At 33.8% G+C, this 15,629-nt stretch overlaps 1 protein-coding gene across 2 annotated transcripts in view; it reads right to left on the bottom strand.

The window, feature by feature from the left end:
* LOC130897768 (probable multidrug resistance-associated protein lethal(2)03659) overlaps window positions 1–15,629 on the bottom strand; it is a 43,784-nt gene that overhangs the window by 7,998 nt on the left and 20,157 nt on the right. For both annotated transcript variants that reach the window (XM_057806658.1, XM_057806659.1), the window contains exons 3-11: window positions 13,233–13,448; window positions 12,710–13,140; window positions 11,860–12,016; window positions 10,683–11,152; window positions 7,849–8,282; window positions 6,349–6,638; window positions 4,999–5,314; window positions 4,128–4,278; window positions 1,972–2,202 (exon numbers count right to left, since the gene is read on the bottom strand). In XM_057806658.1, coding sequence (XP_057662641.1) covers window positions 1,972–2,202; window positions 4,128–4,278; window positions 4,999–5,314; window positions 6,349–6,638; window positions 7,849–8,282; window positions 10,683–11,152; window positions 11,860–12,016; window positions 12,710–13,140; window positions 13,233–13,448 — 2,696 coding nt within the window. The remainder of the gene's footprint in view (window positions 1–1,971; window positions 2,203–4,127; window positions 4,279–4,998; window positions 5,315–6,348; window positions 6,639–7,848; window positions 8,283–10,682; window positions 11,153–11,859; window positions 12,017–12,709; window positions 13,141–13,232; window positions 13,449–15,629) is intronic.

Below are 15,629 nucleotides of genomic sequence, written 5' to 3'. Positions count from 1 at the left end.
TGTTTCCATCGATTCTTGACGGTCCTGCATCATTTTGATCTACCAGAACGTCCAAGGACGGCAAAACTCTAGTCCATGGATTGTATTACTAACAATCCTGATGTTCCTGATGAAGATAATGATACGAATTTACGAAATTAGTGTGTTTCCATCGATTCTTGACGGTCCTGCATCATTTTGATCTACCAGAACGTCCAAGGACGACAAAACTCGAGTCCATTGATTGTATTACTAACAATCCTGAAGTTCCTGATGAAGATAATGATACGAATTTATGAAATTAGTGTGTTTCCATCGATTCTTGACGGTCCTGCATCATTTTGATCTACCAGAACGTCCAAGGACGGCAAAACTCTAGTCCATGGATTGTATTACTAACAATCCTGATGTTCCTGATGAAGATAATGATACGAATTTACGAAATTAGTGTGTTTCCATCGATTCTTGACGGTCCTGCATCATTTTGATCTACCAGAACGTCCAAGGACGGCAAAACTCTAGTCCATGGATTGTATTACTAACAATCCTGATGTTCCTGATGAAGATAATGATACGAATTTATGAAATTAGTGTGTTTCCATCGATTCTTGACGGTCCTGCATCATTTTGATCTACCAGAACGTCCAAGGACGGCAAAACTCTAGTCCATGGATTGTATTACTAACAATCCTGATGTTCCTGATGAAGATAATGATACGAATTTATGAAATTAGTGTGTTTCCATCGATTCTTGACGGTCCTGCATCATTTTGATCTACCAGAACGTCCAAGGACGGCAAAACTCTAGTCCATGGATTGTATTACTAACAATCCTGATGTTCCTGATGAAGATAATGATACGAATTTACGAAATTAGTGTGTTTCCATGGATTCTTGACGGTCCTGCATCATTTTGATATACCAGAACGTCCAAAGACGGCAAAACTCAAGTCCATGGATTGTATTACTAACAATCCTGATGTTCCTGATGAAGATAATGATACGAATTTACGAAATTAGTGTGTTTCCATCGATTCTTGACGGTCCTGCATCATTTTGATCTACCAGAACGTCCAAGGACGACAAAACTCGAGTCCATTGATTGTATTACTAACAATCCTGATGTTCCTGATGAAGATGATGATACGAATTTATGAAATTAGTATGTTTCCATCTATTCTTGACGGTCCTGCATCATTTTGATCTACCAGAACGTCCAAGGACGACAAAACCCGAGTCCATTGGTTGTATTACTAACAATTTTGATGTTCCTGATGAAGATAATGATACGAATTTATGAAATTAGTATGTTTCCATCTATTCTTGACGGTCCTGCATCATTTTGATCTACCAGAACGTCCAAGGACGACAAAACCCGAGTCCATTGGTTGTATTACTAACAATTTTGATGTTCCTGATGAAGATAATGATACGAATTTATGAAATTAGTTTACTTTATCGATTATTGATGACTGTGCAACATTATCCATTCGTTATATAGTTAGCAATCAGTACAAATCGAGTCTAAAGATCCTTCGGATACCATCCTGATGAACCTGGCAGTGATAATAATACTAACTGAAGAAATTCGTATTATTTCATCGATTTTTGACGATGGTGCAATATTTTAGTCCGACAGATCGTTGAAATTCTGTAAAATTAAAATCCAAAGACACCATTTAACGTTATCCTGGCGAACTGATAAGGATAATAATGTGAATTTATGAAATTAGTAAATTGAGTATTTGAAAATCGTGTCGACGACTTAAGAATGAAAAAAATCGCCGATGAAAACAAGTCGAACCAGTAGCAGTTGAGAATACTACAGTTAACACGGTTTTATGAGAAAATTACTTTCTATCTAGTTATGTACGTTATTTTTTCTACAAACCCAAACAAAATTATGAGTTTTCCCCGTTGAAAATATATTTTATGGCAGTGAACATTTCGATGGAAATAAGAATATAAATAGTGGAAAATTAAGTGACTCACCGTCTGGAAAGAACAAAAATTTGGCTATGATAATGGTAGAAAAGGTCGCGCTTAGTGTTCCCATATAAAACCCAAGACCGGCATGGGACAATTTGGTTGTGAAAACTGCCGACGAATACAAATCTTGATGTCGATAAAATTCATCTGTCAGCATTTTTTCGGCGTCAAACGCCCTGATAGTTGACAAACCTTCGAGGGTAGAATTAATGTGGCCCACTAAAGGGCTCCTAGCTGGAAATATAATTTCATTAATTAACGTTGTCGAGAGTAAATTACTATCGGGTTTCTTCGCTAACAAACCAGCTATGGAGAAGCTATTTGCAAAGAGAAATAAATATTCGAAGTGAAACAATCGCTTGCTTTTTAATCGTTAAGAATTTGATTGGATTTTTGATACCGTGGTGGTTTAATTGACCCAGAACCATACCAATGAATACCAGATTTCATTTGTAGGGATTTTTTTAGAGAAAACGTTTGAATTGAATTTATAAACAGACCAAAAGAAGTATATGGTACTGAAAATGAATTCCAATGAAGCTTGCAGTCGAAAAATAATTTTTCTATCAACTAATGTTTGGTTTAGTGTCGAACTAACCTCACTTTTTCAAATTTTCTAATATAATTCGTGTTTTTATTTATTTGTGATGATTATTTTCGAAAACGAGATATTATAAGTATTATCTCGAATTTTCTAATAAATTCCAATTTCCATTATTCGGGAAACTCGACATTTGATTCGTTTACGGTGATATTTCTTTCATTTTTGCTCGTACAAGAAAATTGTTCATATCAAAATTGTAGGAAATTTTGTGCTCTACAACATGACAATACTAGATTTCCAAAAAAAATTGTTCAACCCCCGATTTTTTGTAAATTGATAACGAATTTGAAATTTTTTTTATTTATGTTTCAGGTATTATAAAAATGACATAATCAAATTGATATTATACGTAAATATAAAGAAAATCTTTTTGAATAAGTTGGCGTTTTGAAATTTTGAATATTCAAAATGGCGGCCGCGTAAACTGAATTTGAATATATATTTTTCTTTCGCTGATAATTTCATTAATATTAGCAATTTTGAGACGCGGTTTTCTGCAATCTACAGAGGGAAAAATGTAGTTTAATATACAGTATAAACGATTTTTGTAACAATTTATTTGTAATGGATAATCTAAAAAAATTTTTTCGAAATTTATTATTGAAAAATTTATTTCAAGTCTCGGTGTGAATCATAGTTGGATAGGCTTTCAAAAAACACACATTTTGAAAAAAAAGGAATTTTGAGCCGCCATTTTGAATTTTAAAAATTTTTAAGGAACATTTCTTTTATATTTTCATACATTATCAATTTGATTATATCATTTCCACTATTCCTGGCGCATCCCTAAAACAAATTTTCAATCAATATTTCACAATTTAGAGGTTAAACAATTTTTTTTCGGAAATATGTTTTCATCATGTTGTAGAGCATAAAAATTCCTACAATTTTGATAAATATAATTTTTTTGTACGATCCAAAATGAAAGAGATTTCCAAAATTCCCCAAACAGTGCTTAAAAGCTTCACTTAAAAGTGAGGTTAGTTCCACACGAAAAAAAAATTCGCACGTAAGGAATTTTGAGCCGCCATTTTGAATTTTGAAAATTTTTAAGGAACGTTTCTTTTATATTTTCATACATTTTCAATTTGATTATATCATTTCCACTATTCCTGGCGCATCCCTAAAACAAATTTCAATCAATATTTGACAATTTACAGGTTAAACAATTTCTTTTTGGAAATATGTTTTCATCATGTTGTAGAGCATAAAAATTCCTACAATTTTGATAAATATAATTTTTTTGTACGATCCAAAATGAAAGAGATTTCCAAAATTCCCCAAAAAGCTTCACTTAAAAGTGAGGTTAGTTCCACACATCAGCTGTCAATAGAAAAGTCATTTTTCAACTAAATCTGACGTGGCTCCGAATATTTTTGAATAGATACACCGAAATACATACAAAAAAACTGATACAATGTTTATCATCAACAAATCACGTGATAATTTGGAGTTTTTCATCGAAAAAATTAATCGATTAGTCCCCCCTTCGTCCTCCGACCAAATTCAAAGCGACTCTCACAAATTTAATTTGTAAAAAATGAATTATACTCACTTGCCGCCTCCAGCCTTTTCAAATTACGTGCTGTTTTAATATAGAGGATCCTAAATATCACGACCAGGACGATGAAAATTACAGAAGGGAAAAGAAATATCCAGTTAACTGTTGCTATAAGAACGATGCTCCCTAAGCAGAAAAATGCCACCTGGAAAACAGCCGTACTGTTAATTGCCTCGAACAACGAAATCAATAAAATAATTTAACATAAATTCGCGCAATGATTTGGATAAAAAAAATTAAAACTCTGACACGCGTTTAAATAATGAATCGTTAGAGCCCGCTCACACGATACGGTATACATACCGACGGTTCGTACGCGGCAGATTAACCGCGATTGACTTTTGACTAGTTTTTCTTCACATTAAAGACCCACAATTTGCGAAATTGATATTTTCTTGAAGTTTTTTTTTGATACCAATATAAAATGTTGACATATTTATGTGTGATAGCACTTTGAACATTGAACCACAACGAAAATATGATAGCATGTCAATAAATTGCTCTAAATTCTTCACACCCACAATAGATCCTTTCAGAATTCACTCATCAAACAACGAATCCTTCCGGGAAGAACATCCCATCATCCTCCAATCTAAACCTACTTCTTTGAGGTGTATATAAGTGTTTAGCTGTCCTCTTCTTCTCTTCAGAATAGTACTATGTACTTTACTGGGTATGAATGGTTCTTGGTGGTGTGTCAGAACGTTCTAACTGAGTGAGGATGATGCTGATGCGGTTCAGTACCAGTTGAAATCGAATTTATTAGAGTTGCCTTTGTAGCTAAAGCAGTAGTAGCAGGATCCACGCAGGGTAAGATTGTGAAAATTCAAAAGAAATTAGGAGTTTTTTTTTTAAGAGTACTTACCCTAAGTAAGTGCAGGAATAAAGTGGGGAGTTTCTCGTCGATGATATTCAAATCATAAGAAAATCTGTTTACGACGTTTCCCAAATAGTTAGTATCAAAAAACGTCATAACTGACGTTAATATACGGTTGATCATAGCTTTGTGAACGTTATAAGAAGCGTTTCTGCAGAATCTCAATAAAATATAGAGATTTATCAAAGTGAACATTGAGGTTATGAGTACGACTATAGTGTATAGCTTTAAGCAGTCTTCTTTGTCGTATGGTCCGCCCAAGAGAAGTAGATAAGTGGTGCTGTTGGTTGCTTGAAGATCTATCCTGGAAAAATAATTGTAGTTCAATAAAATGTGGAAAATAGATACCCAAAAAAAATTTTTAATCCTCAATTTTTTGAAAATTTTTAGATTTATAAAAATTTTACAGTAAAAATAATGATATCAAATCGATATTGTGTGGGGACGTAGAGGAAATGTTTCTGGAAAAATTGGTGTTTACTAATTTTAAAAATTCAAAATGGCGGACGTGTAAACTTGAGTTTTTTTCAATATTTGCTCAATTTTGTGAATATTAACAATTTTGAGACGCAGTTTGCTGCAATCGAGATAAAAAATGTGTAGTTTGAAAAAAATATCAACAAAATTTTATTTACAAATATTATTACCTCTTAAACTAAAAAAAAAATTATAAATCTTTCTAGTTTTTTCGAATTTTATAGTTGAAAAATCAATTTTGACTTCTAATTTAGATTATAAAACAAAAAACACTCATAAAATACACATTTTGAAAAAAAAACTTTCATTATACAATAATTACAAGCTAAAATAACGAACGTCAAAGTAATGGCAAAATTTTGAACCACCATTTTGACTTTCCTAAATTTGAAAACCCCAACTTCTCAAAAAGCATTTCCTCTATATTTCCATAAAATATCAAATCGATTTTTGTATTTTCACTGTACTATCTGTATATCTAAAAAATTGTTCTAAGTTTTGTTCGCAAGCTAAGCTCCCGGACTAATGAAAATTCAATTATACTTATTTAAATAATTAATAAAGGGACTAAGGTACTATCCCCTCGTAAATATATCGAGATAACTTGTATTATAAATTACTGTTCACTTTGTACTATGTGGATAATAGCAGCATGACTATTAGTTTTCATGAGACGAAAAGTTTTTGAACTACCTGAGTAAATACAAGATTTTATTATAATTAACAATTACTTTTATTTTTCAATTAAACAATTTAAAGTATATAAAACCAAACCCACTAAAAATAACTGTAAAATAAGATGCTGGCACAAAATATTTGGTTATAATTTTTAATACAAATAAATAAATATAAGCTACTCACCATTTTGTTTTAATTTTTTCTCCAACAAAGTGCGACCCTTCTCTCATAGTAAAAACAATCATAATCGAAGCGAAAAACAAATATCCTCCTCCAAATTTCAAATACGATTTATAAACATCGGCACTAATTTTTCCAGAATTATTAATTTCTTTATATAAATTTTCATCAGCGTATCTACTATCTTCATTTTGATCAGTAACGATCGTACTTAATTCCCTATGCTTATCAACTACATCATTTAATGTTTCAACTATATCACATGATGGATAGAAAGTTTCGGTATCTCCTACCTGAAAAAACCGTCTGTTAACTGGCTTCAATTTTTCCTAGGCTAATTATTTCTTTTGTACTGTAGATTTCTACTCCATCTTCGAAATCATTGGCATAAACACAAAACCGATCACAATATCGAGAGAAAACACAGTTATAAGTGATTTGAATTAAATCCAAAAATAGAACGAAAAACATTTAACATAATCTTAATTAATACCCGCTTGAATAATATTGTAATCTACGAAAGCGTTCTAATGTTATGTTAGGATTACGCGCCAAATATTTCCCCTTCAATTATAATGGCGCTTAATAGAGATGATTGACAACCAATCACATCGTGAAGTGCCACGTGATTCACACGTGCTCTGAGCGAGATGTTCGACAGGGATCAACTCAACGTACAGTTGACATAAAAGAATGGTGTGTGTTATAAAGAATGAGCAATTAAGTTTAAACTAATTAATCTTAAACATGAAATATACATCTAATGTCAATTGAAAAAAGTGTGTAGTGTCAAAAATATTCAGTTTCAAGAAATTACTGTGCTTATTTTAATGAATAATTGTGACTGAATGGAGTTTTTTCGTCCACTTTAAACAACCTAGGTAAGTGTTTTAAGTTTGAACAGGATTTAATGTATTTAAAAAAAATTGTAACGCTCATGAATCCACTCATAAACTATGAAGTGTAGGGAGAATCTCTGTATATGAAAAATGTATGTAGAATTAGATATTAGCATCAGGGTTGATTCAAAAGGAAGCGTCGAATATTATTTATACTCTGTTTTTACACTTTTGTACAACTGATTGAGTTAAAAATTATATTAATTTTTTTACTCGACATACTTCAATTCTTCTATTAGTAATTGTAGATGAATTGAAGTATACCGAGTAAAAAATTTAATATAATTTTTGTTTCATACAATAACCTGTCTGCGCAGCGCCATTTTGGTTTTTAATTGTTATTTATCGTATAAAGCAGGACTCGTTTTCAACTTTTCTCCCATATGAGATACTATTTCTTCTCTTTGCCCTCCTCAAATAGATTACGTAATATAAAAAATTTTGTATATTAAAGATGATTGAATTGGCGATTTAAAGTCTTTTCGGTTTAACTCGGTCAAAATCAGAATGTTCGGAAAGTCATCAGGTTCACGTTCACTGTTGTTTTGGTACTGATTGATTTCGATGCTAATACGTATTTATATAAATGGTGAATATTACTTACCAACTTTCCATGACTCAACGTAAATATATCATCAGCTTGGTTAATATGTTTTGGATTTTGAGATATCAAAATACAAATTTTGTCTTTCAAAAACTTCTGAATACACTCGGTGAAAATAACATCTTGTACATTAGCATCCAAAGCATTTAGAGGATCGTCCAATAAATAAATGTCACTTTTTTTATAAACGCATCTAGCTAAATTGATCCTAGCTTGTTGTCCTTTGCTTAAATTGATTCCGGCTTCTGCGATAATTGTCTCGTCGCCGTTTTTCAAGAAGGACAAATCGTAATCGAGTCCGCAGATTTTTAGAATCTCTTCGTAACGACCTTTGTCGTATTTTTCACCAAACAAGATGTTGTTTTTAATGGTTGATGGGAACAACCAAGGTTCCTGCGCTGCGAACGATATACTCCCTCCAAGTTTACAATAACCTTCAAAAAATATATATTCTCTGACATCCACATTCATATCTCGAAAACAAGTTGTGATAAGATAAGATAAATGTAGTTGCTTGTTATTTTTTAAACCTAAATCTAACCTAACCTAAATCTAACATAACCTAACTTAATTTGCTTTCCCGCAATGGTCGCATCAATCCCGCTTGTACCAAAAAAGTAATTCAAACTCAAATATCAAATTTTTGGTGTTTTTTTTTTCGATTTTTTACATAAAGTGTTAAGTTGTATCGAAAAAATAGATAAGACAAAAATAGTAGATAAAAAAAATGTCTACAAAAACTGTTCTTATACTTTTTTAGCTAAGAATCGCCATTTTTGAGATATCGTGTTTTAAAGATGGAAAGTTACGATAGGTATATAATAAATAGGTTAAAAAATTTTTGACACTTGACCTTGAATAATTTCTTTAGCACACATAGGCACATATGGAAATATATAACTAATGATAAACCCAAAATCTTTACCCAAATTTAACGTTTTTTTCTTTATAATTGAGCAGCATAGATTTAGTTAATGTGTGTGTGTAGTAGCACAGATTCCCACGGAATTTTTAATTTGAAATTTCCTAGTGTGTGGAAAATATTATTAGCAGCTAAACAAAAACACATTCTTTTATATAAAGTTCTTTTCCTTCCGTTGTTTCAAGGAAAATAATCGTTAGTATTTTTTTTCCCGAAGTGGATGTTGACAGGCTAATTTAAATAAATTTTGTTTTGTTCAGTGGTAACGGCGGGCTACTGCCTGTTACCAGTTGTTAAGGGAAATTATACAAACTGGCAAATTTATTTGAAATTTTCATTTCATAAATAAAATTCCGCCTTAAATGCGACGGTTTAAAGTGAAAGAGTTTTATGAGGTTTTTAGTGATTCCAGAGAAAGTTGTTTTAGAAAATTTTATTGCAATTACAAATAAAATCGAATCTAGAAACAAGTTTCGTTAAAAAAGAAGAAGAAACTGTAGAAAATTGATTTTTTCATATCCTATAATCATGAATAGATATACAATTTTTTAATATATGCAAATCAATTAGGAAAATAGTTCAGGGAAAGTTTGGACCAGCTTTAGAAAACGAAAAAATCGACGCTGCGATGTTGCCAAACGTGTATTTTTTATATATGTCGAGAATTTAACGAATTGTTATACACATATTATTGACATTTCGATGCATTTAGTGTCATCAAATATTTACAAAGAAATATATGAAAACTGCAGTGATGCCAAACGTACTTTATACCCAAATTTGGGGAAATAAAAATTGTGAATCGGAAACATATAACAATGGCGACGTTGTCGGATCTGTTTTTTTCTCTCCTTATCTGGAGATGTCAATCCGACACATATAACGATGGGGGCGTTGTCAAATCTTTTTTTTTTTCCTTAATCTGGGAAAAAGGAAAAAAATTATGAATACTGCGGTGTTGTCAAAAGTAGTTTGTACCCAAATCTAGGGAAATAGAAGTTGTCAAATTGAAACATATAACAATGGCGGTGTTGTCAAATCTGTTTTTTTACTTATCAAGTGGAAAAGGAAAAAAATTTGAATATTGTGATGTTGCCAAAAGTAGTTTGTACCTAAATCTGAGGAAATAGAAGATACCGAAACATACAACAATGGCGGTGTTGCCAAATCTGTTTTTTTTTTACTTATCAAGGGAAAAAGGAAAAAAATATGAATATTGTGATGTTGCCAAAAGTAGTTTGTAGCCAAATATGGGTAAAGAAAAAAGAACAAATTCGATTTGAGTGTTGCCAAATGCTTAAATAGAAATAGTTAAAAATTGTGGCGACGCCAAAAGTAGTTTTTACCTGGATCTGGGGAAAAATGAATAATCTTGGCGAAACTGGCGAAAGTTTTTTCTTTATAAAGAGAATAAAAGGATTCTTAAAATAGTATACATAAGAATTTAAGTGTTGCCAAATGTCAAACAGAAACTTAGCTATTGCAATGATGCCAAATACATTTTCTTCAAGATTTGGGAAAAAAAATTTTTGTTATACTGAAACATATGATTGTAGCAAACTGTAACAAACTGAGATTAGGGTGTTGCCAAGTTTCAAACAGTTGTATACCGCACAAAATATTTCATACTGAAACATACGACGATTGCGACGTTGTCAAACTGTTTTTTTCTCTTATATGGATAAAAGAAAGTGTTTTGGTTGTTGCCAAATCTAATTGTAATCTCTGATAACCAGATGATGCTCGTAAAACGTTGCCAAACGTAAATTTTCTCCGAATGTGAAGATTTAATGAAATGAAATGAAAAAAAAATTACCATAACGCTGTGTTGCCAAAGATATTTTTTGTCCTAAATTTAGAGAAATGGGAAAAATTAGCGTAATCCATCTAGATGCGGTGTTGTCACACTTACCTTCCGATAAATGATGGAGTCCGATAATAACCTTAAAAATGGAGCTTTTCCCGGCTCCAACCACGCCCGTAATAACATGTAATCCTGGTTTCGAGATCTTTAAAGATACATCATCAAGAACTTTCTTATCTTTCACTTCCACAGTAACATTATTTATATCTATAAGGGCCTCTTTATAAATCCTCTCTATTTTAGAGATCTCTTGGCATCCGAACACTGCGTTTATTCTATTTAAAGACGCTACCAGCTCCGCCGTTCTGCCCATATTTAAGGGAATCATTATGCCCATCGCCATTGTGATTTCGTGGAATAAACTTTGAACGTAAAAAATAAGTTCGGTGTTGGTTTCGTTGCCCAACCAGATGTACGACAATATCAGCGCGAGAAATACGAGGGAAGACAAAAAAATACCGATTATTACTATTAGAAAATTGATAAAGACCATTTTCAATAGCGCCGCCAATTCTTTCCTAAAATCGAACATAAATATCAAGAGATTGCAAACATATTCTCAATATTAGCCTATTTCGGTACCAAATTAGCTCAAAAAAATAAAATCCGGCATAAATCCGGCAACGCACTCTCTAAATTGTTAAAAACGGGCTCTGTTACCGACGCGCCGCGTACTGGACGACCGTTTACCGAATTTTTCATAGAAATTTTTTGCTAGAAGCTTTTTGTGCCACGTAAATTTTCCAGCTTCACAAAAAAATATCCTTTCGACTAATTTTAACTCGTTATACGTTAGTGGACATTTTCTTTACCATTTTATCCATCATAAATATGAAAAATTGCTTCGAATTACTTTTTCATGGACCGAATAAGTTTCTCAAGTCGATTTTATTCGAAGCTGTCTCATTTTTTTCAGATTTGAGGTCCTGATGCAGGATTTCTAACCTCCATAGCTTCTCCGCTTCTTTTTTAAGAAGCTGGTGGCGTCCAATTTGATTATTAACCCCATCTGAGGCTCAAACGACGAATTATCTTGTTGATTCTAAACGTGGATTTAATGGAAACGATTTCGACGAGATTTAAAGGTTTCGGAAGGACGACATCAAGGATTTTGGTACGAAAACGCGTTAAGGGATTATTGTCGAAGAGAAACTGATTCGAATAACTCGAAAGAAAACAAAAATAGATCATAAAAACATTAGATAATAATAATAATGTTACCTACTTTCTAGCTTCCGATATTTTCCCGATAAAAAAAGTTTCCCACGCGTACATTTTGATTACTCTAATGGCAGATAGAGTCTCTTGCGTTATTTGCAGTCTTTCGTCGGAATTTCGTCCCACTTTGAGCCTCAATTTACTTATTAACGCGCACAGAAAACCTTGAAACATAAATAAGCATCCGTTATATATCCCGCCAAAAAGATTCAGCTATGAACCACCCACCAAAGCTAAAGAAAGTTGACCAACCGCTTTATCATCACTTTAACCTCGAGAAACTGAAATCCGCGCGACATCTGGCGGGTCCTTTTGGCGATCAGATCGAACGACCACCCAACAGGTTTAAACTCGTTTACAAACGACCTGGTATTACAGCTGATCCAACCGATTTTTGAATATTGACTGAACCAGTTACGGAGACGTAGAAGGAGAAGACAGAGGACGAATAGTTAGAGCAGATAAGGTCGAGGGGTGTCTTCGGATACGAAGAAACGAACTTACAAAGCGACAATGACTTATACATCAAAAACGAGACAATTTTTGAAGACCAGAGGCTTTCAGGCGAAGCTCGGGAAAAACATTGGACCGAGTAAGAAGAAAAGAATGGAAAATATCAAAAAAAGCAGCCAAAAGTAGCCAAAACAAACGAAGCCATAATCCACATGCGATTGAAAGGCTTGTTGATGATGATGATGATGATGATGGTGATGATGATGGCGAAGAAGAGACCACGAAAGACATCCAGGAGGTCGAAACTGAAGAAGAAACCGTTTTAAAACCAACCATACAAGAAGGAAGAATAAGAAGAAAAGAGTTTCACGTAGATTAAGCAGAATGATAGTAGCAGGACTTACCTTGTACGGGTAAGGCTAACGCGAACATTCCCACCGCTATAAAAGCGGCGTTGCCGAGTTTTTTCCACAGCAAATAAAACACAGTCGTAGTTTGAACGAGGAATATGACGAAATCCTTAACCACCCAAAGATTTCCTTCGATAATCGATATATCTTTAGTCATTACTGTGATTAGGTTACCGGAATTCGTATCCGAAACAGACGTGGACGATAATTTTAACATTTTATCGTAAAGTAGAGATTGCAACGTTGTTTTTATTTGTAATAAAAATTTGACTTCGAATATTTGAATGTTCGATTGGAATATGAATTGGAAAAATTTCATGAAGATCACTATGCTGGCGCAATAGTATGCTTCCGTTTCCGATATCGATCTTTGGTTTTTGTCGAAGAAAGATATCAATTTGCTGATTCCGTAAGGCCGTAAAACGCTGAAATAAAAGATTGAGTGTCGATTGAGTGAAGAAACTTATTGTTACGCCGCTCTGATGAGACGCAAAACCGTCGAAACGGCAATAATTACCTTCGTACTTCCGTCCAAATGATATGCGCCAGAGATAATAAAATATAAAATGCCGCAAATTTGTTCAACGATAATTTCAATAGCGAAGTATTTTCCTGCCATTTTTTCAACGCGATTTCCCCGTTCCTTTTTGATTTACATCGTTCGGGCAATCCAAATAAATCACTTTCATTTAAATCGTGTTTCCAACCTTTTTTAATTAATTCCAGTATGTATCTAAAACATAAAACAATCAATATGTCGACAGAAACGGAAATTTATTGGTTCAGAACGAATATCATTATACAGTTTGTCGCGGTTAAATTCTGTCCTATACGAATAATGAAAAAACTGCCCAAACATTAACATTTTTAGCTGATAAGCTCGTTAAAGCGGGGGCAGACAAGCCCTTCATTGGACCCGAACCCTTCTGGGGTATCAGCTACAGAACAATGGAAGAAGTATTGGAAAAGAAGGTAGATTGGTGCAAAACCAATTATTGGGCCAACCTACGGGGGTTGAGACACTTCTGGGACATTATAACTAGAGTATGTAGTAACCTAATCTACGAATATTAACAGGAGTTCCATCGGGGCACTGTCGCCTCAACAAACACCTGAAAACGCTAGACTTAGCAGATGACGAAACCTGTAACACCCAGAACAAAAATAGAAGACGAAGATCTCTGGAAATTGATGCATGACTAACGTTGAAGACTTGGGACTGCTTATCGACCAGAACCCAAGGGTTTTCTTCAAAATCAAGTCTAATATCCAACTTGGTGTCATCACTTACTGTACTGGCAGCTACTTTTTCAAGTATCTTACATGACCGAGTTGACGAAAATGCTTTTCTATTTTGCTGATTGCTTCCTATCGAAACAGATCAACCATTTCTTGAAAAAACTCTCTTTTTCAAGGACTAAAGACGCTACACTTAGCAGATGACGAAACCTGTAACACCCAGAACAAAAATAGAAGACGAAGATCTCTGGAAATTGATGCATGACTAACGTTGAAGACTTGGGACTGCTTTTCGACCAGAACCCAAGGGTTTTCTTCTAAATCAAGTCTAATATCCAACTTGGTGTCATCACTTACTGTACTGGCAGCTACTTTTTCAAGTATCTTACATGACCGAGTTGACGAAAATGCTTTTCTATTTTGCTGATTGCTTCCTATCGAAACAGATCAACCATTTCTTGAAAAAACTCTCTTTTTCAAGGACTAAAGACGCTACACTTAGCAGATGACGAAACCTGTAACACCCAGAACAAAAATAGAAGACGAAGATCTCTGGAAATTGATGCATGACTAACGTTGAAGACTTGGGACTGCTTATCGACCAGAACCCAAGGGTTTTCTTCAAAATCAAGTCTAATATCCAACTTGGTGTCATCACTTACTGTACTGGCAGCTACTTTTTCAAGTATCTTACATGACCGAGTTGACGAAAATGCTTTTCTATTTTGCTGATTGCTTCCTATCGAAACAGATCAACCATTTCTTGAAAAAACTCTCTTTTTCAAGGACTAAAGACGCTACACTTAGCAGATGACGAAACCTGTAACACCCAGAACAAAAATAGAAGACGAAGATCTCTGGAAATTGATGCATGACTAACGTTGAAGACTTGGGACTGCTTATCGACCAGAACCCAAGGGTTTTCTTCAAAATCAAGTCTAATATCCAACTTGGTGTCATCACTTACTGTACTGGCAGCTACTTTTTCAAGTATCTTACATGACCGAGTTGACGAAAATGCTTTTCTATTTTGCTGATTGCTTCCTATCGAAACAGATCAACCATTTCTTGAAAAAACTCTCTTTTTCAAGGACTAAAGACGCTACACTTAGCAGATGACGAAACCTGTAACACCCAGAACAAAAATAGAAGACGAAGATCTCTGGAAATTGATGCATGACTAACGTTGAAGACTTGGGACTGCTTATCGACCAGAACCCAAGGGTTTTCTTCAAAATCAAGTCTAATATCCAACTTGGTGTCATCACTTACTGTACTGGCAGCTACTTTTTCAAGTATCTTGCATAACCAAGTTGACTAAATTGCTTTTCTATTTTGCTGATTGCTTCCTATCGAAACAGATCAACCATTTCTTGAAAAAACTCTCTTTTTCAAGGACTAAAGACGCTACACTTAGCAGATGACGAAACCTGTAACACCCAGAACAAAAATAGAAGACGAAGATCTCTGGAAATTGATGCATGACTAACGTTGAAGACTTGGGACTGCTTTTCGACCAGAACCCAAGGGTTTTCTTCAAAATCAAGTCTAATATCCAACTTGGTGTCATCACTTACTGTACTGGCAGCTACTTTTTCAAGTATCTTACATGACCGAGTTGACGAAAATGCTTTTCTATTTTGCTGATTGCTTCCTATCGAAACAGATCAACCAT

This window comes from Diorhabda carinulata, chromosome 9 (assembly GCF_026250575.1).
Source record: "Diorhabda carinulata isolate Delta chromosome 9, icDioCari1.1, whole genome shotgun sequence".
Lineage (NCBI taxonomy): Eukaryota > Metazoa > Arthropoda > Insecta > Coleoptera > Chrysomelidae > Diorhabda > Diorhabda carinulata.
The sequence above is the reverse complement of the archived record's forward strand: the minus strand, read 5'-3'. Positions and strand labels throughout refer to the sequence as shown.